The 24,849-nt window shown below is 34.4% G+C and overlaps 2 protein-coding genes and 1 long non-coding RNA gene across 3 annotated transcripts; all 3 read right to left on the bottom strand.

Moving 5' to 3' along the window:
- Nucleotides 1-672: 672 nt before the first annotated feature.
- Nucleotides 673-5,571, bottom strand: LOC149910113 (uncharacterized). Its single transcript, XM_090108737.1, has 6 exons — nucleotides 5,484-5,571; nucleotides 4,927-5,107; nucleotides 4,284-4,502; nucleotides 2,672-4,117; nucleotides 1,170-2,372; nucleotides 673-844 (listed from the first exon to the last, which is right to left on the bottom strand). The coding sequence occupies exons 1-6, from the start codon at nucleotides 5,569-5,571 to the stop codon at nucleotides 673-675; spliced, it is 3,309 nt and encodes a 1,102-aa protein (XP_089964863.1).
- Nucleotides 5,572-9,068: 3,497 nt separating this feature from the next.
- Nucleotides 9,069-12,103, bottom strand: LOC149910112 (uncharacterized). The gene is made up of 3 exons (XR_016457586.1): nucleotides 12,051-12,103; nucleotides 10,724-10,898; nucleotides 9,069-9,122 (listed from the first exon to the last, which is right to left on the bottom strand). It is a non-coding gene; the product is annotated as an uncharacterized LOC149910112 (long non-coding RNA).
- A 4,319-nt stretch (nucleotides 12,104-16,422) lies between these two features.
- LOC149910111 (uncharacterized) lies at nucleotides 16,423-23,443 on the bottom strand. The gene is made up of 6 exons (XM_090107247.1): nucleotides 23,356-23,443; nucleotides 22,345-22,525; nucleotides 20,690-20,899; nucleotides 18,881-20,326; nucleotides 17,391-18,575; nucleotides 16,423-16,626 (listed from the first exon to the last, which is right to left on the bottom strand). The coding sequence occupies exons 1-6, from the start codon at nucleotides 23,441-23,443 to the stop codon at nucleotides 16,455-16,457; spliced, it is 3,282 nt and encodes a 1,093-aa protein (XP_089963373.1). The 3' UTR covers nucleotides 16,423-16,454.
- Nucleotides 23,444-24,849: the final 1,406 nt, after the last annotated feature.

Below are 24,849 nucleotides of genomic sequence, written 5' to 3'. Positions count from 1 at the left end.
CTGACTGAACTGAACTGACGAAAAAAAAGACGGATTGCACTCCGGGAGTGCCGGCAGAAGTGAAAACTTGATTATTAACGTTCAGCATGTTTGATATTTTGGAATGGTATCCGTGCTAAAAATCCGGGCTAATAAAAATCCGTTTTACGCTTTTTCGATCAGGCCACGTGTCCTGACGCGAGTTTAAGATTTTATACCCAACGCCGCTAAAGAAGTTTTCACTTCAAAAATGATACCTCCTAAAGGTATTGCAGAAAATCCTTACCTTCCTTGTAGACCATTGTACTTAACTGCTTCATAAATACAAATAAAAATTATTATCATTGATTATCTATAAGTAAGATGAAAACTTGAGTAAAATTGCTATAACTAGACCCATTGATTTTTTGTCTAAATTCGTCGATTCATCGTCAATTGATTCCTGGTTTTTCTCTCAAGTTTGTTAGAGATATTTGCTAAAATTGAGATCTTACGTTTTGAAGAACGTGGCTAAAAGCAAGTAAGACTTTTGTAATCCTTAACTTATTTTGTAATCGGTAAACTAAATAGTTCTAACACTGTGCTTTTCCACTATTTTCTTTTACATTATTCAAAAGAGCCATAACTAAATTTAAGGGACGAATAAATGAAAACCAAAGCGAAGCTTATAAATATTAATTGTACGTTAAAGCATCACGTTATGAAATCAAAATGCATATTTTCTATCGGTGGGACAAGCGGTAGTTCTGGAAATAACAAAGCTGGCGAGATCAGTTTTGGATCCTGAGTTAGTTGTTTTCGTATTTGTGATGCTGTGATCCTCTGTTCTGGGTCTCGACACCAACACTTGTATAATAACTTGCGCCTGGAAACATAAACATAATTAATCTCATTTTAATCGATTTGCTTCTTTCAAACAATATTTAAATGACAATAGTATGTACATATCTAATCATATAATTGTTTTGTCATATAGCAACTATGAAGTCAGGTAATTAAACTATAAATAAAAGTTAGGACAGTTATAGCTTCACAATCACAATGCCTACCATACACGAATAGGTTATTATTTTAGATCATTATTTACAAAACTATTAAAAAAAATTTTTGTGAAAAAATAAATATATGAAGTATTTGAGTTTTGACCTGTTTGACAATGTATAAATTAACTGTAACTTTAAAATACTTACATGGAAAGTGAACTGTCAGGTGGTAGAGGAGGATAGCCACCACCAATCACGTATCTTATCACTCTTTGCGGAGGCCAGTCACCGTATGGCCGTGATCCTAGCGTGGCTATCTCCAAAAACAAAACCCCAAGAGCCCATATATCCGACGCTAAGCCGAATACACCACCTTCCAAACTTTCAGGCGCCATCCATAAAACTGGAAAGAATGCTTTGCGAGTAGTCATGTATGTAGGATCCTCACTATCCAATTCCCGGGCTAAACCAAAGTCAGCTAGTTTTAAAGAAAGCCTTTTATCAAGAAGACAGTTAGCAGCGCGAACGTCTCGATGAACTAAACGCCGTATGGATAAATATTCTAATGCAGAAGTTGCTTCTAGTGCCCATCTCGTTAAATTTGCATCTGAAACCTCTAAATCCTCAACATACGGTCCTTCTCTTGCTTTGATGGCTAAATGCCTTCTCTCTGTTAGAAATCGAATCAGATCTAAATACAACGCATGCTCCATAAGCATCAGGGGTGAACCGTTTGTAAGACAGACACCCATGAGTTTTATAACGTTACCGTGATCTAAACGAGCAAGAACGCAAGCTTCACCAATAAATTCATTCTCTTCAAGCGGTGTTATATTTTCATGTGGCTCTTTCGCCGCTACTACTTGTGTTCCTTGGCCTGGTTGACTTAATTCCGCAAAATATACGCGACCAAAATAACCAGACCCTATCTGATGTAATAATTTCACGGAGCCACGATCCACCAAAAATGCTGCTAAAGATGAAGCGTTTTTGTGTCGAGTTTCCAATATATCTATAAGTACAGATTTGTTATACGCTAGAAGACGGTCTCGTCTGATCTTTTGCGCAATAAAAAGGGCACAACATGTAAAAATTAACGAAACACCAAATACTATTACGGCAATGTCGTGACATCGAGGCGTAAATTCATCGCCACTGAAAATAAGGCATATCTTTTTATCATGTATTCTTTCAGCACCTAGAATCGCAAGACATATATCTTGGCTGTTATTTAGTAGCCATAATTCAACTACTGTATTATTTAGAATTTGCAAAATAGCCATCGTCCGGCGTTCAGTTCCTTTCCACTTTTCCACAAAAATCACTGGATTTTTTTGAGAATTATTCTTCACCTCTAAAAATTGGGCTACTCCTGATACGTTCAGTGAATTCATGGCACGATCAAATTTCCTGAAAATTGAAAATAACACAATGAGAATGAGATACTCTTATTTTTATTTTTTAACATTTCATTCCAACTTTCACAATCAGACAAAAAGTACCCGCTAATTGTATTGCATGCGTAAGCAGTCAATATATATATATTTTTTAATTTTAATATTTGCGATCCATCGAATATCGTAGACCTTATCTTATGGAATAATTACAGGCCTATTTATATTTTAATTACTTAGTCAACATAAAATTATAATTTTTACTATCATTCATATTTTAGTTGTATACAAAATGGACATCATAATGTTAATTACTTTTTAGTGCCTTTTCCATGGAGATCATATCGATAAGAAGGATTTTCCATAAGATATGCAGTAAATCCGTGTGCAAGCTGGATTATAGCGTCATATAAGTAGGAAGCGCCTGGTAATTTAACGGTGTTCCCTCTCCACAAATCAGTCTTACTGGATATTTCTTTCCGAAGTTCTTTAGAACCTCCCCATGACTTACCGCCACGCCATGCAAAATCAATTGTATACAAGACATTTTCTTCAGTATTATTATTATCTAAACTACACCAATCACGAACTATCCAGACGTAATTTTCGATAGGCGTAAATATACTTCTTCCATGTGATAGTATTTTATTAGACAATTGGCAATTAGTATTTAAAATAAATATCCGAGCGTCATCATTTTTCAACTTTTCGAGGTTCGTAGAAATATTTTTTTCAGTTAAATTAATAATTTTCGTATTCAAGTTCCCATGACTTGTTATTTCTTTAAGAAAGTATGCCGAATATACTGTATCATCCGAAATAATTGCTATTCGATTCCAATCACACTTAGATAAAAAGTAATGGTATCCTTTAGCCAAATCTGAGAAACGGCCTGAGGTTGCATATGTGGTTTCTCCAAGATATGTATCACTAGCTGGACCAGCTAGTATGAGAGGAAAGTCTACATATTTAGCAAAATTTGAAGCAGTTGGAACTGCGGCATTCCAACTCCATGCTATAGCACCGGCAACGTTATCACGTCTGTAAAGATCATTAATGCCCCATTTGAGATCATTTTCAGCTGTACAATTTAATAAGGTTCTATTCAAACCGTATGAAAAATCTTTTACACTGTTCTTAAGTTTAAGTGCCATATTCTTTATTACTATTTTATAGTATTTATTATTAGGGTCATCAGTACATAGAAATATCACAATAGTATTGTGATTAGTTTTTGATTTATAGTATAATTTCTCGAATTCTTTAGAGTTTTCATTCGCCCATAAACAGGCAGCTTCTTCTATATTGTTTACTTTTTCTGTAGCTTCGTATTCTAATATCTTTCTTATTATATTTGGTTTAGGAGAAAAAGTAGAAAAGGTTTCATAAATAGGAGGTGCAGATTTCCTAATTAAGGAACCGTCTCCAGTTCGGACTGCATTGATTGAATGAAGGGCATCCATATTACAGGTAGAACAATTTGATTTTTGAATTGGTGGGATTTCTATGTAAACAATATCAGGAATATCAGACCAAATATTTTCATCGATGAATAAAAAGGTCTTATTAGATTGACGTAGCCTGTACAGCATGCGACGAAAGTTATTATCATTGTTAAATATCACTAATTCTAGCAGTAATTTTGATGCCATTACTTGCTTTACGAATTCAAATAAAGCGAGGTTGTCATGAATCGTTTCGTTTCTTGCAAATATAGGCAGTAAACAATTCTGATTGCAAACGTCTTCAATAAGAGGTTCACTGAAAAAGGAAAAAACGTTATTGTAGATGATAAAAAAATAATACTGAAAAACTCATTTAAAATATACGGATAGTAAAGACTTAGAATCAGTATGCTCTTTTAGACACAATTTGTAGCTTCCTTATATGATTATTGTGGTTGAATGTTGATTAATTTAGTCCTTACCTTTTCTGCTTGACATAAGATACACAATCTCTAACAGCATCAGTTTGAAGATATTGCCATGTAATTTTATTTTTACACCCATCAGATACATGTGCCATAAGATGAAGATTGACTTCAGCTGCGGCTGGTGCATTGAAACTTGCAACCGGATCGATTTGTCTATTTCCAGACCCGCAGCCATCTTTATTTATAATAGCAGCGGGTGTCAATACAATTGATCTGTTGAAAATTTAATAAAAACATGAGACACCTCCTAAATATTACCCTTTTAGTCTGTGTCCAGAATTTTACCGAAATCCATTCCGGTGTTACATATTGTTGAAAATTTTTCATCTTACGATGATAAAATATCTTTATGGAATATACTTACGATCAGTTACGGAACATTGTCGGAACATTTCATAAGTCTCTATTTTTATTAAGCTATATTTGCCGCGCGGTTTTAACCGTATACGCGGAAAAATCAAGTATTTAGGTCATGTATAATTCTGATGTATAATAATCTATGTTAGTATTATCAGTAGTTTTTTCGTGAAAGAGTAACAAACAAACAAACATACATATAATGATATAACATACAACATTTACCCTCAGAAGCTTTCCGATTTATAAAATTATTAAGATAGGAAAAAGTTTTACTTACGAAAATGGACTTTGAGTCACATTACAGAAATACGCTTCTGTGGGGTCCAAACGCGCGGTATAGCGATGTACATGTCGTACGATAGCCAGTAAGAGAGCAGCCTCTGCTCTCGCAGCTCCACCCCCTCCCTGAACCACTACATCACAATCCACACCTTGGTACCTCACTGCAGACACTGGGCCTGGAATATACACATACACACTATAAAAGATAACAATAATAAGAAGTATGAGGGTAATTACTAATTGTGTATAATATTATATGTCTTTCGTAAAGAAAATTTAGTTCAAACAGCGTCATCTAGCGAAACCTAAAATAAAGCTACAATAGAAAAAAAAACAATTATTGATCATGATATCTTATTCGTTATAACTATTGTGAATAGATATAGTATATGTTTAATACATGTGTACATTAAACACATTTTCTTGAACATGAGTTTGTTTGTTGTATACATAATATTACAAAAATTACATATTATGTACGACGTATTACAAAATAATTTATTATTTAGCTGAAGTTAAGGAAGGCATAAGAAATAGTGTAAATATACATACCTTTATATTTTCTATGTAAACGGTCACATTGCTCCAACGCTTTAGCATAAAACAATAAAATTATAACACAAAATAAATGTAACCACATGAAGCCAGTTTAGAACACTTTATTCGTTAATGTGCGAATGATTTCTATCCCATTATTCCACAGTTTTCCTTAAGTTTTATCTGCTTTTGATATTGGTCCTCGAATAACCTCGTATTGATATTTAAAATAATATAATTTACTGTTTTAGCATGCATATATAATAACTAACTTCATCTGTTTGTATTGAACCAACTCAATTAGATTTTGACACACTCTAAACGGACAGGTTGAATTCAAACTTTGTTCATATATCAAGGATCAGTGACAAAATAATAATTTTATTAGTTTAACCATGTTTAACTTATAAAAGCGTAAGAACTACATTTATTTTACATGTGGACACTTATGTTATAAGTTTTGAACTGATAAAATAGGTTTTTTTTTTGCATATTTTTTTATTATTTCATTCATTTATGAATAAAAATATTATGTATGTCAATTTATAATATGCAGATTCATATTATTGCGCTTCTAGTAAACTGGGAAAATAAAACAACATAAGTAGGTGTAAAAAAAAAATTATTTGTGATGTCTTTCCTATACACACAGTACACATAACCCAAACACAACATACAATCAAAATAATTACATAACTTAAACTTAGCTACAAGTTGACTAGATTTATTCGGAATGTATCAATTAGGTACTAAATTTGATTTAAATACAAATTATAAGTCATTGCTAATAAATATAAATAAATAAGTTATAACATTTTAACTTAAAGTAAATAAGATACATTACGTATATTGAGATTCTAAACGAATATATAGATATAAAATTATATAATAAATTTTTAGAATTAAGTACTTACACATTAATTTGTGATTGACAATTTTTTAAATAACATTTTATAAAATATAAAAAAGAACCGTAAGCCATCTCATTCTATGCAAAAGAAATGAAAGAGATAGATAGTTTTTTCTTTGTTTTGTGAAAAAATATCGCATGCGAAATACAATGCTATTAATAATCATTTAGAAGATAATATTTTTTTATACGACTTAAAAAATAGTAACTTTTAGATCCAAAAAGTTAAGGCGGTTCTATCTAAGAAAAATCTTACAATTTAGTTTTTAGAAAATTTTATATTATTTATCAATTAAATTACGTATAAAGTCCATTACATACATACATTAAAAATTACGTATTTAGTTCTATTTTTTCTATTGTGTAGGAACAAAGAATTAGCTAGTACTTATATAATTTATTATTCGAGTGTTTCTTCACTAAGTCTAGTACATATTTAATAATAATAGTTTATTTATTTAGGCAGAAAGTTTGTCATTTATCGTATGTAGGTATGTACGTAGAGACATTATTACAGAAAAAAAATGTGTGCGTGTACTAGTGTACACAAGAAAGAAGTGAAACTTCTTTATGACCATAAGGTCATAAAGAATTATTTTTTTTTAAATAATTAAAAAAAATAATTTACTATATGCAACTTTACAGAAATACTTTAATCAAAGATGGCGCGTAACAGAAAAATCCATCCATCATCATCCAAAAAGCAATCTTTTTCTTATCCCTACCACGCGTGATTCGACGTATTTCCACAGTATTACCATTATTTCCTACAGTAGTGCGACGAATGTACTTGTGCAGAGAAACGGAGGGGAACTGGCGGGGGTCGGGCGACGCGGGCCGCGTAAAGCAGACACGCTTAGTTTGCTTTACCTAGCGCGAAAGGATGACGCAGTTGTATTTTTTGTGTAATAATTTTATTATACATAGGTACTTACATATTCTATTATGGCGCGCACAAACTGTTCGGTTTACGGATGTAAATCTACATTGAAATCCCAGAAGGAAACAATATTTCAGAAAGATTGTATTAATTGTATCTGTTGAATTAAAATCAAAGCTATGTATATATGTTGTCCTCATTATTTTCTTATCAGATTGTACATCCCAATGCGAATGCATTACTAAGTTAAATGTTATAATATACAATTAAGAACATCCAAAAATAAAGTGTCCACGTAAATAATATTTAGCAGTGCAATATCTGTAATTATATATTTATGAACAAATAATTACATCAGATTTAATAATCGCAATTATTTTGAATGTACATATGAATAAAGATTTCATCATAATATTAATAATCACAATTGTTTTATTTCCCATTTGTTGCAACCCTAGCGTATTTTCGTGTGGCAGCGTCATTACCTACGCTGGCGGCGGCATCGCGCGACATCAAAGGCGATTCCTTACTGTAGGAAATAATGGTAATACTGTGGTATTTCTGTAAAGTTGCATATAGTAAATTATTTTTTAAAAAATGACGTCATATAGAAGTTTCACTTCTTACGTGTGTACACTAGTACATGCACACATTTTTTTTTCTAAGACTATGCATCTCATAAAAATTAGCTGCCCGATACGCTAAATGAATCATGTTTGACATAACTGTAACCAGAAATAGGTACTTACGTTTGTTTTTTGTAAAAATCCCAAAAGATCTTTTAGATTCAACACAAACACATATACCTACCTACATACTAAGTCTTTCAAAATGCTAAAAGATATTTTAGGAAATAACTAAATATTAATTACCTGGTTACAGTCTGGTTACAATATAGGCCGGGAGACTGACACAAAATTTCGGGTCATTTAATAGCACCATATGAGTAAAGAAATTGAATGACAGTTTTATATTTGAAGTCCTTAATCATATTTGTTTCTTTTTTTTAACAAATTATAATTTAATCTTATAAAGGTACTACGATTTACAAAAATAAGTTGATAGATTTATAAAAACTGTTCTCTTTTCCATACTCGTATAGTACGTGTTATCTTCTAAAAGACTTTCATTTTATTTTATTATTTATTAATTTAATTATTTATTTTTTTATTATTTATTTTTCGAAAACCCTGTCTCAACCCTAACAAAGTAATTTTCTAGACCTAGTTCCTAGATTTTTATAATAACTTCCTAATTTTCTAATAATTGAAAATTAGTCTCACAATCGCCTATTGAAACATCGAAAGTATCCGAGCTGCGTTGTAAAAACATTCATTGAAATTAGCACCTTATTCCGTCACAATAATGTTTAAAGTCTATTGCATCGTTCATTAGAATTACCTTATATTATATAGGCAGAATTTGCTTCGGACAATTTCCGGGCGTTATTGTTAGTTATTCATAATGTGCATCATTGGTTCACGTTCACCTCTAACAATATTGTGAATTTAGTTTTTAAGTGAGCAATGTACAACTTCTACAAAATTTTTAAGCTATTGCATAGCTTCTATCGCGGGCCTTGAGCGCGGGGAACGAATCGAGAAATTCCGTAACGAAAAACCTCACGCTCCCCACTCCGACGGGCACGGAGTTGTGGCTTGAAGGCATAGCATGCAATATCTTTACCGCGGCAGTCCCCGAGTGCCACACGTCTTTTTTTGATCTAGTTAAATTTTCTAGAAACTTCCACATTTTCTATACGTAATGTAAGTTTTAAGGAAGGAACCTATCGTTTTCTCTCGGCGCATCTGTACGTGGTGTCTGTGGTCGCTGATGTAGGAGCTGCCCAAGATACCCACCGAGCCTGGAAAGACAAACAATTAAAATAAATGATTTTTTTTACACATAACACTTATTAATTATTTCTTAATAATATTGTGAGCAATATATTATCATAAATGGAAATGTGTATTTTTTTAATTTTTAAAATTAAACAAGAGTATGTTTTATTACTTTATATTGAAATGTGCTAATTAAAAAAAAAATGAGTAGCAGCGAGAAGCAAGGTCATAATATTAACATATCCTAGTATATTAGGTATTAGTGACATTGGAGTTAATGCTATAATATATTTTATTGTGAACTGAATTAGATTTTGTGTTAGTTATAAAAGTTGCTGTTAGCGTCGCAATAGTTATTGGTGTTATTCCTATTATAGTTAGTAATGCTATTGTTATTATTTTTGTCATAAAAATTAACTTTTAAATTAAATAATTACATCAGCGATCTCTTTCGGCAAGCGCTAAGAGTCAGCGTCCAATGAAAGTGCGTCCAACGGCACATCGAGACATGGTGTAAGTAGTGTCATAAAAGTTGGTGTCACAATTTTTTTGTTTAGAGATTATAGTTTTAGTGTTAATGCCATTATATTTTGTGTGAGATTTTGTATTAATGTCGTAATAATAGTTGTTGTTAGTGTCGTTATTATACAGTAGCACCTCTATAAGTCGAATATCAAGGGAGACGCCAAAAAATTCGAGTAATAGAGTTTTCAACTTATGGAGGATTTCGACTTAGGCGGATTTTGATTCGACATAAAGAGTTTGAGGTTTATTCTTATAAATTTTGAGTTAGAGAGGTAAAGTTCATTAAAATTCAACTTGCAGAGGTGACAAACATGTTTTTATTTCTTATAAATCAACATTATTTCAAATCATTTTAAAATAAAAAATATGGTATTAAAAAAGTCAGTATTTTTTTTGCTTTAGATAATTTGGTTGTTTTCTAGCATTGTCTAATCTATAAAGAACAGAAAATTCTTCTTCTTCAGAGATACTGGTTTGCTCTATAAAATTTCGTAAGGTAGGTATTCAATGCGGTTCTTGCCTCTTTGATGGAAACGCATGGAGCGCATGTATTATTCACGTCTTCTATGTCATCTTAATCATTAGTATCGGTTTTCTGAGCTACTGAATCGATAATTTCGTCATCAGATACCTACTTAATGCGAACACGTGTTTACGTGAGTCATAAATTTATTATCGCATACTCCTAAAATGTTTTCTAAGAAACAATTATAGTGTACTGCACTGTCGGCAAGTTGTTAAAGTCCAAATGATCAAGTTATAAAGATTGTAAAATAAAATGTTGCCATGTTCGAGATACAGAGGTCAAATTTAATTTTTCGAGTTATAGAGTGAAAATATGTACCAAAATGGCTTGGAGGGACTCGGTGATTATTTCGACTAACAGAGGGCCAAGATTTCAAGTAACGGAGGTTTTTGGGTTTGAAGGGAAGGGAACAAGACATTTTTTCGAGATTTGGAGGTTTTTGACTTATCGAGGTTCGACTTAACGAGGTGCTACTGTATTATTAGAGTTAACCCTATTATAGTTGGTATTGCTGTTTAATGTTATTATTTTTGTCATAAAAATTAAACTATAACTTTTAAATTAAATAATTACATCAGCGATCTCTTTCGGCAAGCGCCAAAAGTCAGCGTCCAAAGAAAGTGCATCCAACGGCACATCGAGACACGGTGTGAGTAGTCTGGGAGTGTCCGCTATAAACGCGGCCACTTCGGACGCGGTAGGACGGGACTTGTATTCCGCCTGCCAGCACGATTTTATGAGACCCTCTCTGGAAAGTTATTTATAATTATTATTAACTAGCTGTGCCCTGCGGTTTTACCCGCAATGCTCCACTCCTGTTGGTCTTAGCGTGATGATATATAGCCTCAAGCCTTACTCGATAAATGGGCTATCTAACACCGAAATAATTTTTGAAATCGGACCAGCAGTTCCCGAGATTAGCGCGTTAAAACAAAAAAACAAACTCTTCAGCTTTATAATATTAGTATAGACATAGACAAATATGTATAGATTAGACTTCGTTGAGAAAGAAAGAAGATAAAAGAATGTGGAAAAATATTTAGGCTAAAATGAATATGATATTTAACAGTATTGTTTTTAAATAACGTAAAGCAATTACACCATAATTTTCTAATTTTACTTAAAATAATTTTATATATATATGTTACGGCTAAAGGTAGGTGAGAACATAAACTTAAGATTAGCCGGCTAAACTTAGGTTTATTTTCGACGAGGTGTTAATGTTAGTTTGTTCTATCTTTAGCCGGCTAAACTTAAGTGTAACCGCAGGCCCGTGGCTAAAAATGTCGGGGTGGGTAGATTTGGTTACTATAATACATGTAAGGAACAGGGCGAGTGTTTTCTGGCACTTCGCCGGCTGCTGCCGCAGCACGCTCGCTGCGCTCGCTCGGCTCGTGCGGGTCTTAAGAGTTCTAACCTAACCTAACCTAGCCACCAGCTTTCTGCCCTGAGTCGGGGTGGGTAGATTTGGTTACTAAAATACATGTAAGGAACAGGGCGAGTGTTTTCTGGCACTGTGCGGGCCCCTCAAGCCCTCCACCGGCCCGGCGCTAACCAAATCTACCCACCCCGACATTTTTAGCCACGGGCCTGCGGTTACACTTAAGTTTAGCCGGCTAAAGATAGAATAAACTAACATTAACACCTCGTCGAAAATAAACCTAAGTTTAGCCGGCTAATCTTAAGTTTATGTTCTCACCTACCTTTAGCCGTGACATATATATTATAAAAAAATTTGACGCCTGCGCAAAAGTTCTGGCCAATACTATTGTATCAATATTAATTTTATTTTTTCTGTATACAAGAAATGCAAGACCTGTATATTTTCGTTTTTATAATATAAATAAAACAAAATAAGGATTACAAATTAAACAACTTAAGTTTAAAAATTATAACTTACAACTGTGGTTTCAATCCCGTCGGCAACGTGATCGTCTGTCCTCCCTTCACTTTCACTTCACACAAAATCTATTGATTGGACTAAAAAAATAAAAAGAAATTTGTTTAGTATGTTGCATGTAGAATTATTTGCCGAAAAAACAGAATGATTGCATGTAGTTTAGTATGGTTTTTAAGCATCAAAAGATTTTTTTAAAGGTACCTTTGTGATTTTTTTCTATCGAGTAAAATAAGTTGTATTGTGTTTTCAACACAGTATCTAGTTAGTATATCTCCTGAAGAATATCATATATTTGTCTGAGATTTTTTACTGCAGTTAATCATATACTTTAAAGCATTATAAAAATCGAGTTTGTTTAGCTCTTCTAGTCCCCATAACTAATGGGTCTACCATTTATTTTTTTGTCTAAATTCGTCGATTCATCGTCGATTGATTTCACGGTTTTCCTCTCAAGTTTGTTAGAGATATTTGCTAAAATTGAGATTTTACGTTTTGAAGAACGTGGCTAAAAGCAAGTAAGCCTTTTTTGAAATCCTTAACTTATTTTGTAATCGGTAAACTAAATAGTTCTAACATTGTGCTTTTCCACCATTTTCTTTTACATTATTCAAAAGAGCCATAACTAAAGGAGACGATTTTTTTTGTTTGGAGAATAGGCCCACCTCAATTTCTTAGCGTATATTAATGAAATGTGTGTTAATTTGTTCCTTGAAGTCCCCAGATTACAGTGGTGACATTACTTTTACATGTTTTAACCGGAATCTTTAGAAATACGTGTGCAAACATTCACCTCATTACTACATAAAAACTAACTGATAATGAGCGATTTGTCTTGTGTGACCCATCCGAATCATTGGGTACAATATATTTAAATAAATGAATAAATAAATGGTAAAACTGTACATTATAGGGCGTGGAATTTGGGGGTAGTGGGGGGTGGAGAGAGGGGGGGTGGGTACTAGGAACTTCCCCTGTAAAGGGGGGGGCGCGAAAATTAATAGTTTTCGAGATATTTACAAATTAAGTTTTGGTCCGCCTAAAGCAAAGGGGGCGCAAAGTAAGGACTTAGAAAATTTTTGATCTAAAGTGAAAATTGTATAGGAATCATAAAATACATAATTTTTATTCAAAACGCTAAAATAAGCATGTTTTATAAAAAAAACTTTTTCTCTAAAATAAAAAATGGCCGAGATATTCGCCCTCAAAGATTGATGATAAAACCTAACCTAACCCTTTCCCTATCTCCTCATGTCTTTTTTATATTGTCTCAGACACTGCCTTAGCTCCGGCGCTACGGGAAGTGCAGCCCTTCCGCCCTTGCGTGACAAAGCACGGTCGCCCGTACTCCACTTCGCAGCTTCAGCTTATTGGTCGCCTTCGGCGACCAGCCTCAGCCGCTCCGCTCCGCACGGCTCCCGAGCTTTGTCACGGCGGGCGAGGGCTGCTCCCCCTCCGCGCCTCCGGCTTTTTACATACACTCTAGGGGTAGGGCAAACAAGACCACGTGGAATTCGGGGTTGACAGCTTCGGTTCTGTGGCAAGTCTTATGGTAATGCAATGCTTATTTTAGCGTAACGTTTTTTAGCTAGATTCGGACTTTCGCAGCTTAATATTGAATACATAATATTCCATCATTGAAAAAATTTACATTTTACAATCCGTCATGTATCTTGGTAATTATCAAGTTTAGAGAAAAGTTGCCCCAACAAAACATGCTTTTATTAGCGTAATCTTTACGATAAAACAATAATAAATAGGTGTTATAATGATACCAACTCCATCAAAAATTTTCTAAGTCCTGCGCCCCCTTTGCTTTAGGTATTTTTTTCCAGTTCCACATTGATCTGAAGCAATTAATATTAATTATTACTTTAATACAATAATAGTTTTCAATACTAGTAATATTGCATTAGCTCTTTGATTTGAAATATGACAGATTTAATGTAATAGACATTAGTATGACCTGTAGTTTTTTTTTTGTTTGAGTGGGAATCGCCCTAAAGTCGCTTCTGGCACTCGCCGGCCGCTGCCGCGGCACGCTCGCTTCGCTCGCTCGGCTCGTGCGGCAGTTCAAATGTTAACCTAACACGCTCGTCGCTTCGCTCCTCGCTACCTATTTGTATGCTAAAAGTAAAAGTTTAATAGTTTTGTACAGTTTTAGGGCTTAACAGGAGTACGCACGAAACGATCTCGACTGAAAGGTGGCAAACGAACGGTAACTGAAAATGACGTCGTTATTGTTTTGTTCCACGGTACAAAGCGTACAATTAATATTGGACAGCGCTAGTCGTCCGCTAAACGGATGAATAAAATAAATTAGTCGTCCGATTACCGGATGAATAAAATAATTTAATCGTCCGATAACATCTATTTATCTATATAGTTAGGTTATCGGGGTTTCTTTAGAGAACTGCCGCACGTATTATAGGTTTTTTTGTGGGGGGAGGAGGGCACACGTAGGTATTTGATTTTTTTTTGCGCGTCGACGGAGCCCCGCTTCGCGGGGCTCCTATTTCTGTGTAGTTTTTTTTTAAAGAAACCTAACCTAACCTAACCTAACGGCTAACCTAACCTAAACTAGATTTTTTTTGCGCGTCGACGGAGCCCCGCTTCGCGGGGCTCCTATTTCTGTGTAGTTTTTTTTTAAGAAACCTAACCTAACCTAACCTAACCTAACCTAACCTAAAGGCTAACCTAACCTAAACCTAACCTAACGAATTGAGGGTGAATATCTCCGCCATTTTTTATTTTAGAGAAAAGTTGTTCCTATAAAACATGCTTATATTAGCGTTATCTTTACGATAAAACAATAATAAATAGGTGTTAAAATGACACCAACTCCATCAAAAGTCCTGCGCCCCCTTTGCTTTAGTCCAACGCAACTAGCTTTAGTGTTAAAAGGTTATCTAGTAATCCGAATAATCGGACGATTAAATTATTTTATTCATCCGGTAATCGGACGACTAATTTATTTTATTCATCCGTTTAGCGGACTACTAGACACTTTGATTAATATTTTTGTTAAATTATAAATTGCGAATATTAATAATTTTATTTTATTTAATCTATTTTACAAAAACTATACTTAATAATAATTATTTTTAATGTTGTTGTTAAAAAATATACAAATTTCATAAATAAAATTTAAATTATAATAGTTTTTTTGTTAGATGAAATAGAATGTTTTACCTGAAATGAAACGCGTTTGACAATCGCTGTAGGTCAATTTGACACTGTCATAACAGTAAGTTCGCGTTTCAAATATAAAATGGAGTAAAATTTTCCGATTTTCAAAAATTCGTGACTCAAAAACAAAAAGTTTTCGCGCTGTGAAATTTCAGATTTAGGTTCCATAGGACAATAGCTAACCACAAAAAAAATTACGACTCTCAACTCCACGCCCTATAATGTACAGTTTAGCCTAAATAAATATTAGAAAACATCATATTATACATTGGCACGATTTAAAGCTCGGAAATCAGACACAACGAAGGTACCACAAACACAGAGACCCGATTTGCTTATAAATAATATAGAAAATAGATACCTATAAGTGGGTGTACCTCAAGTTTCTTGACCTTGATGCGATTTTAGCGATTGGGAAAACTGATTCAATAAGAAATTATTAGTTAAGTAGGTATGTAGGTATTTAGGTACGTGATATTTTATGACTATGGTAGGTAGGTACATAATATTAGGATAGGTATCCATTTGCACAGCTATTTTATTATTCATGTTCAATTGTAATATTAAACGCTCTTAAGTTGTAGCAATATAATTTTTAAATAGATAAAAAAAAACATTGTTTACATTCATTGCAAACATTGACGCAGGGGGCTACGACAGGAGGAATCTGACATATTCCGTCAAAGCAGCCAATAGATACACTATATAGATATTATATAACGTTTCGTTACACGGATTTTTTTAGCTGAGTAGAAACAAATTGTTTTATTTGATAAATGACAGGATTTAAAATCGCTATCAATCATATTCTTCACATATTCTTCCACATAAATAAGAATAAAAACAGTTTCTAAAGTGGTTCATTGAAGGCAATTTTTTTCGCTTTTTGGTTTTATTTTCATTCTATCGATAAAAACGTTTCGTTCCAGTTTTTTTTAATGTTGGCCATTGTTCTTGGTTTGTAGACAGCTTGGACAGCACACTACAGCAGGGATGATATCAAAATAAGGCTTTTTAATTCGATTTCATGATTCCGGTTTCGTTTGTAAAACAACGAAGTTACAAAATACATAATGTAATTTTATATTTTTACACGTTTTTTTTTATGACTTAGATACGTTACCGAGTCTTGGTGGGCCCACAAAAAATAGTCTCCTTTAAGGGACGAATAAATGAAAACCAAAGCGAAGCTTAAAAACTTTATTTAACGTTAAAGCATCACGTTATGAAATCAAAATGCATATTTTCTATCGGTGAGATAAGCGGCAATTCTGGAAACAACAAAGCTGGCGAGATCAGTTTCGGATCCTGAGTTAGTTGTTTTCGTATTTGTGATGCTGTGATCCTCTGTTCTGGGTCTCGACACCAACACTTGTATAATAACTTGCGCCTGGAAACATAAACATTATTAATCTCATTTTAATCGATTTGCTTCTTTCAAACAATATTTAAATGACAATAGTATCTAACTGTTTTTCTTATAGCAACTATTAAGTCAGGTAATTAAACTACAAATAAAAGGACAATTATAGCTTCACAATTCCTACCATAGGTTATTATTTTAGATCATTATTTACAAAGCTATTAAAAAAATCTTTATGAATTGTTGTTTTTTTTGACGTGACAACGTCTTATAATTCGATAGACTGCACGCACGATAAAACATGACTCATGCGGCGTTACCTCGCTCTGAGGCGTTCCATGTAAGGTTTGAAGTGCAAGCGAGAGCGCGGAACGAGCGACAAAGTAGCACAATCGGACGTTGTCACGTTCAACTATCGTCAGTAAACAGACTTTACAGACAACCAATTAAAAAAATATATATATATATACTAGCTTCCGCCCACGACTTTGTACGTGCATCCCCGTTTTTCCCCATTCCCGCAAGAATTTCGGGAAATCCTTTCTTAGCGGATGCCTACGTCCTAACATCTACCTGCATGCCAAATTTCAGCCCGATACGTCCAGTGGTTTGGGCTGTGCGTTGATAGATCACTATATCTATAGATTATACACTATATATATAATTGATATATTTGATTTTAAAGATCCTAATCATTCATCTTAAGAAACTTAACTGCTGCTTTAATAGAAGTGTTTGACTTTTGACCTGTTTGAAAATGTACAAATTAACTGTAACTTTAAAATACTTACATGGAAAGTGAACTGTCAGGTGGTAGAGGTGGATAGCCACCACCAATCACGTATCTTCTCACTCTTTGCGGAGGCCAGTCACCGTATGGCCGTGATCCTAGCGTGGCTATCTCCAAAAACAAAACCCCAAGAGCCCATATATCCGACGCTAAGCCGAATACACCACCTTCTAGACTTTCAGGCGCCATCCATAAAACTGGAAAGAATGCTTTGCGAGTAGTCATGTATGTAGGATCCTCTCTATCCAATTCCCGGGCTAAACCAAAGTCAGCTAGTTTTAAAGAAAGCCTTTTATCAAGAAGACAGTTAGCAGCGCGAACGTCTCGATGAACTAAACGCCGCATGGATAAATATTCTAAAGCAGAAGTTGCTTCTAGTGCCCACCGTGTTAAATTTGCATCTGATACCTCTAAATCCTCAACATACGGCACTCCTTCTCTCGCTTTGATGGCTAAATGCCTTCTCTCTGTTAGAAATCGAATCAGATTTAAATACAAAGCATGCTCTATAAGCATCAGAGGTGAACCATTTGTAAGACAGACACCCATGAGTTTGATAACGTTACCTTGGTCTAAACGAGCAAATTCATTCTCTTGAAGTGGTGTTATATTTTCATGTGGCTCTTTCGCCGCTACTACTTGTGTTCCGTGGCCCGGTGGACTTAATTCCGCAAAATATACGCGACCAAAATAACCAGACCCTATCTGATGTAATGATTTCACTGAGCCACGATCCACCAAAAATGCTGCTAAATGTGAAGCGTTTTTGTGTCGAGTTTCCAATATATCAATTAGAAAAGATTTGTTATAGGCCAGAAGACGGTCTCGTCTGATTTTATGGGCTATGAAAAGTGCACAACATGTAAAAATTATTGATACACCAAATACTATTACGGCAATGTCGTGACATCGAGGCGTAAATTCATCCCCACTGAAAATGAGGCATATCTTTTTATCATGTATTCTTTCAGCATCTAAAAACGCATGACATATATCTTGGCTGTTATTTAGTAGCCATAATTCAACTACTGAATTATTTAGAATTTGCAAAATAGCCATCGTCCGGCGTTCACTTCCTTTCCACTTCTCCACAAAAATCTTCGGATTTTTAAGAGAATTGTTCTTCACTTTTAAAAATTGGGCTACTCCTGATACGTGCAGTGAATTCATGGCACTATCAAATTTCCTGAAAATTTAAAACAACACTATGAGAATGAGATACTCTTATTTCTATTTTTTTACATCTCATTCCAACTTTCATAATCAGACAAAAAGTACGTGCTAATTTCGAAAGCAGTCTAAGTATATGTTTTATTTATTTTAATTTTAATATTTTCGATCCATCGAATATCGTAGACCTTATTTTTTGGAATTACAGGCCTATTTATATTTTAATTAGTCAACATAAAACTATAATTTTTACTATCATTCATATTTTAGTTGTATACAAAATGGACATCATAATGAATATAAAATAATAATAATAATTACATTTTAGTGCCTTTTCCATGGAGATCATTTCGATGAGAAGGATTTTCCATAAGATATGCAGTAAATCCGTGTGCAAGCTGGATTATAGCGTCATATAAGTAGGAAGCGCCTGGTAATTTAACGGTGTTCCCTCTCCACAAATCAGTCTTACTGGATATTTCTTTCCTAAGTTCTTTAGAACCTCCCCATGACTTACCGCCACGCCATGCAAAATCAATTGTATACAAGACATTTTCTTCAGTATTATTATTATCTAAACTACACCAATCACGAACTATCCAGACGTAATTTTCGATAGGCGTAAATATACTTCTTCCATGTGATAGTATTTTATTAGACAATTGGCAATTAGTATTTAAAATAAATATCCGAGCGTCATCATTTTTCAACTTTTCGAGGTTCGTAGAAATATTTTTTTCAGTTAAATTAATAATTTTCGTATTCAAGTTCCCATGACTTGTTATTTCTTTAAGAAAGTATGCCGAATATACTGTATCATCCGAAATAATTGCTACTCGATTCCAATCACACTTAGATAAAAAGTAATGGTATCCTTTAGCCAAATCTGAGAAACGGCCTGAGGTGGCATATGTGGTTTCTCCAAGATATGTATCACTAGCTGGACCAGCTAGCATGAGAGGAAAGTCTACATATTTAGCATAATTTGAAGCAGTTGGAACTGCGGCATTCCAACTCCATGCTATAGCTCCTGCAACGTTATCACGTTTGTAAAGATCATGAATGCCCCAACTGAGATCATTTTCAGCTGTACAATTTAATAAGATTCTATTCAAAGCGTATGAAAAATCTTTTACACTGTTCTTAAGTTTAAGTGCCATATCCTTTATTACTATTTTATAGTATTTATTATTAGGGTCATCAGTACATAGAAATATCACAATAGTATTGTGATTAGTTTTTGATTTATAATATAATTTCTGAAATTCCTCCGTGTTTTCATTCGCCCATAAACAGGCAGCTTCTTCTATATTGTTTACTTTTTCAGTAGCTTCGTATTCTAATATCTTTCTAATTATATTTGGTTTAGGAGAAAAAGTAGTAAAGGTTTTATAAATAGGAAGTGCAGATTTCCTAACTATGGAACCGTCTCCAGTTCGGACTGCATTGATTGAATGAAGGGCATCCATATTACAGGTAGAACAATTTGATATTTGAATTGGTGGGATTTCTATGTAAACAATATCAGGAATATCAGACCAAATATTTTCATCGATGAATAAAAAGGTCTTGTTAGATTGACGTAGCCTGTACAGCATGCGACGAAAGTTTATATCATTGTTAAATATCACAAATTCTAGAAGTAATTTTGATGCCATTACTTGCTTTACGAATTCAAATAAAGCGAGGTTGTCGTGAATCGTTTCGTTTCTTGCAAATATTGCCAGGAAACAATTCTGATAGCAATCGTCTTCAATGAGAGGTTCACTGAAAAAGGAATAACATTGTTGTAGATGATAAAAAAATAATACTGAAAATCTCATCTATACTAATATTATAAAGCTGAAGAGTTTGTTTGTTTGTTTGATCGCGCTAATCTCAGGAACTACTTGTCCAATTTGAAAAATTGTTTGGGTGTTAGATAGCCCATTTATCGAGGAAGGCTATAAGCTATATGTATTTATATATCATTACACTAAGACCAACAGGAGTAGAGCCACGCGGGTGAAACCGCGAAGCGCAGCTAGTTAAAAATATACGGATAGTAAAGACTGTGAGAATCAGTATGCTCTTTTGGACAATTTGTTGCTTCCATATATGATTATTGTTGTTGATTAGTTAAGTCGTTACCTTTTCTGCTTGACACAATCTCTAACAGCATCAGTTTGAAGATATTGCCATGTAATTTTATTTTTACACCTATTGGATACATGTGCCATAAGATGGAGATTGACTTCAGCTGCGGCTGGTGCATTGAAACTTGCAACCGGATCGATTTGTCTATTTCCAGACCCGCAGCCATCTTTATTTATAATAGCAGCGGGTGTCAATACAACTGATCTGTTGAAAATTTAATAAAAACATGAGACACCACCTCCTAAATTTTTTCCACCTCCTATATTTTTTCCACCAACCCTTTTAGTCTGTGTCCAGAATTTTACCGAAATCCATTCCGGTGTTACATATTGTTGATTATTTTTCCGACCCAAATATCGACCAATAGAATTGCACCATTCGACGTCACGTGGTACAACCTACATGGTATTATATTATACTGATAATTTTTTGAAAATTTTCTCTAGTCGTTGACGTCAAACTGACAGGTTCAATTAAATTATTGGCCGACATTTGGGACGGAAAAAGAATCTCCCGAATACCACACGAGCTTCAAAATTATCTGGCATTTCCCTCAAGGTTCCCTGCAAACAAATAAAGTCGTCAAGTTTTTCAGGAAAAATCACTCGCGCTTCGCGCTTGTGATTTTTTAACCTTGACTAAAAACTTGACTCCTTCATTTGTTTGCAACGAACCTATCGGAAAATACCCGATAATTTTGAAGCTCTTGTGGTATTATAAGTGAAAATTTTTCATCTTACGATGATAAAATACCTATCTTTATGGAATATACTTACGATCAGTTACGGAACATTGTCGGAATATTTCATGTCTCTATTTTTATTAAGGTAGATTTGCTGGGCCCTTAGTAGGTGAAAACGGCAAAATGGACTGTTATATATATGAGCTATAATAGAAAATATTAAAGTTTTTTCGCACTGAAATTTCTAATATGTATAACAGAACGTTCCTTCACCGTTCGAGCAGTGGTGATGTTACAACATGCGCAGATAAATTGAAAAATCAATTTATTTCCTGCGCGCTCGCCCGCTCTCGAACCCCGGACTAATCGATTCGAAGTCCGAGGTCTCACCACTGAGCCACCACTGCTCTCTGCTCTCTGCTCGAACGGTGAAGGAAAACATCGTGAGGAAACCGACATGTCGAAGAATCAAAAGTTCGACGATATGTGTCATCCGCCAACCCGCACTTGGCCAGCGTGGTGGATTATGGCCTGTACCCTCATAGGAGGCCCGTGTCCCAGCAGTGGGAACATATATGGGCTGATGATGATGATGATGATGATGATTACAGAACGTATGTGTGATGGGATGACTGTTTCATCATTCATGATGAAAATACGATTGGAAAATGTTGCTCGATAAAAAAAAATCCTGAAGTTACCTCTAAAATATCAATAGCAATATAAATGCTCATTACAACCGTATTTTACGATAATAATTCGTATAAAATGACAAATACATAGGTATTTACCTTATAGATTTCGTCATAGTATTCTGATGTATATAATAATCTATATTAGTTTTATTAGTAGTTTTTTCGTGAAGAAGTAACAAACAAACTTACATATAATCATATAACATACAACATTTACCCTCAGAAACTTTCCCATTTATAATATTAGTAGGATAGGAAGTAGTTTTACTTACGAAAATGGACTTTGAGTCACATTACAGAAATACGCTTCTGTGGGGTCCAATCGCGCGGTATAGCGATGTACATGTCGAACGATAGCTAGTAAGAGAGCAGCCTCCGCTCTCGCTGCCCCACCCCCTCCCTGGACCACTACATCGTAATCTACACCCTGGTACCTGACTCCAGACACTGGGCCTGGAATATACACATACACGCTATAGTTTATGATATTTTTAAACTAAAAGATAATAATAAAAACTAAAAAGTATCGTAATTGTGTATATGTCTTTCCTAAAGAAAATTTTTAACAGCGCCATCTAACGAAAACTAAAAAAAAGCTTGCACCGTAGAAAAAAATAAAACAATTATTGATCATGATAATTTATAACTATTTGTGAATAATTATAGTATATTTTAATGCATTTGTATTAAATTAAAAAAAATCAGTAGCAAAAAAGCTCATCATGTGAGTACAATGTGTGTTTTCTTGAACTTGAGTTTTTTTGTTTTTTTTTTTTTATGTTATGGGGAGGCAAACGAGCGGACGCACTGCCTGGTGGTAAGCAGGTTGCGTCGCCCATAGACCATAACAGAGGTTATGGTTGTTGCCTACCAGGATTAAGGGATTTGGAAGGAATTAGCGAGAAAGGGGCGAGGATGGGAGGGATTAAGGATAGGGGAGGAGAGGAAGGGTAGGGGATAGGAAGGGATGTGGGCCTCCGGACCCCTCACTCACCGTACGGAACGCGACAGTAAACTGTCACTATGGCGCCGATATTCTGTGAGGGTGTGGTACCTTCCCCGGTGCGAGCGTGGCCCAGTTCGTGCCTGAGCGGGTCCAATTTATAAAATGCTTTCGGTGTTTGTTAGCTCATTTGTCAAATTACTATATAGAAACTTTACTATTAAATAAAAGGACATGACGTATTACAAAATAATTTAAAATTTAGCTGAAGCATTAGCTTCTATTAAATATTCTATGGCTGAAGTGAAATAGTAATAAGAAATAGTGAAAATATACATACCTTTATATTTTCTATGTAAACGGTCACATTGCTCCAACGCTACAGCATTAAACAATAATATTATAACATAAAATAAATGTAACCACATGAAGCCACAGTTAAGAACACTTTATTCGTTAATGTGCGAGTGATTTTTATCCCATTATTCCACAGTTTTCCTTATCAAAAGCAGATAAGACTATCTGCTTTTGATATTGTTCCTCATAACCTCGTATTGATATTTAAAATAATATAATTAACTGTTTTTAGCATGCTTATATAATTACTAGGGATGCGCCGAATACCGAATACATATTCGGTATTCGGCATATTCGGCATCTTTTTCACTATTCGTATTCGGCCGAATTATTCGGTTTAGGTGCCGAATATATTCGGTATGAGTATTTCTACTTTTAGACCGGGAGATACTGACACAAAATTTCGAGTCATTTGTAACAGGATGGCGGTTCTACAGGGTTCTTAGTACGCAATGACAAAAAGAGAAACGATGTTGTGAACGCTGGTACCGGCGTCTTAGTCGCGTGGGCGTTAGTCGAACTCGTCGGAAAAATAGCGAAAGTCAAACGATTTGTACCAGCGTTCACACCATCGTTTTTCTTTTTGTCATTGCGTACTAAGAACCCTGTAGAACCGCCATCCTGTTACAAATGACTCGAAATTTTGTGTCAGTATCTCCCGGTCTATTTCTTGGCTATAGAACTTAATAATTAATAACTTCATATTATGAATGATTTATGTCATACTATACACAAGTCAAAGAAATCCTATGAAGAATGTGTTGAACCTAAGGTATATAAAATAAAACAATCATTACATTTCAAATCAACGTTTATTTTGTAAATTTACATCAACGTAATTTAATCATGTTTATTATTAGCACTTAGTCAGTATTTAATATTTATTATACTTTAAATCCTGAAGTCTGAAGACAATGCTTTTAGTTCCAATAGAATATGACATTATTTTTTTAAACTATAGTCAACATTCACTGGCACTGCGCTCTACTCCACCACGAGAAATAACACAATCACACAAATTACACTTAACTTTTGTTTTGTCAACTTGCATTTCATCAAAAAAGTACCAAGCTCGCGATCTTTTACGTCAGCTCATATTGCAAACACTAACATAAAGTAAAAAATATAAATCTTTTATAACTACAATATAAAAATTTTAATATTTTTTTTGTTTTAATTTGTAACGTATTCGTGCGATGTTTCAACACAACCAGGCCTCCGTCACTCGCTCAAGGTCGCGCTATAAGTGCCTACCGCACAGTAGGTCGGTACTCGGTACCGACCCAAGCGGCAGTTGGTTGGCACACGCGAGACTGCGCACCCGCGTCACGTTTCCCGCGCTCGCTACCAAGATGCCCGGTTTTTGCGATGTGGACGGGTGTCGGAGTTCAAGAGTGAATAACAAGGAATTGTCTTTTTTTCAATTGCCTAAACAGGAACAAACCTACCAGGCTACTTTTTATCCAGGAGACACATA

The sequence above is a fragment of the Colias eurytheme genome, chromosome 2 (genome assembly GCF_061535395.1).
Source record: "Colias eurytheme isolate Ceu_HAF_F1 chromosome 2, ilColEury1 Martin Lab GWU primary, whole genome shotgun sequence".
NCBI classification, from domain to species: Eukaryota; Metazoa; Arthropoda; class Insecta; order Lepidoptera; family Pieridae; genus Colias; species Colias eurytheme.
This window is presented reverse-complemented; position numbering and strand designations above follow the sequence as displayed.

Excerpts from the sequence above, each read along its gene's own strand:
- LOC149910111 (XM_090107247.1), bottom strand. The coding sequence starts at position 23,443 with ATGTGGTTACATTTATTTTATGTTATAATATTATTGTTTAATGCTGTA. Across the intron at positions 20,327-20,689 it reads GATTGTGTCAAGCAGAAAAG|TGAACCTCTCATTGAAGACG; the intron begins GTAACGACTTAA and ends TTCCTTTTTCAG. Across the intron at positions 18,576-18,880 it reads CATGGAAAAGGCACTAAAAT|GAAATTTGATAGTGCCATGA; the intron begins GTAATTATTATT and ends TTAAATTTTCAG.
- LOC149910113 (XM_090108737.1), bottom strand. The coding sequence starts at position 5,571 with ATGTGGTTACATTTATTTTGTGTTATAATTTTATTGTTTTATGCTAAA. Across the intron at positions 4,118-4,283 it reads TCTTATGTCAAGCAGAAAAG|TGAACCTCTTATTGAAGACG; the intron begins GTAAGGACTAAA and ends TTCCTTTTTCAG. Across the intron at positions 2,373-2,671 it reads CATGGAAAAGGCACTAAAAA|GAAATTTGATCGTGCCATGA; the intron begins GTAATTAACATT and ends TTCAATTTTCAG.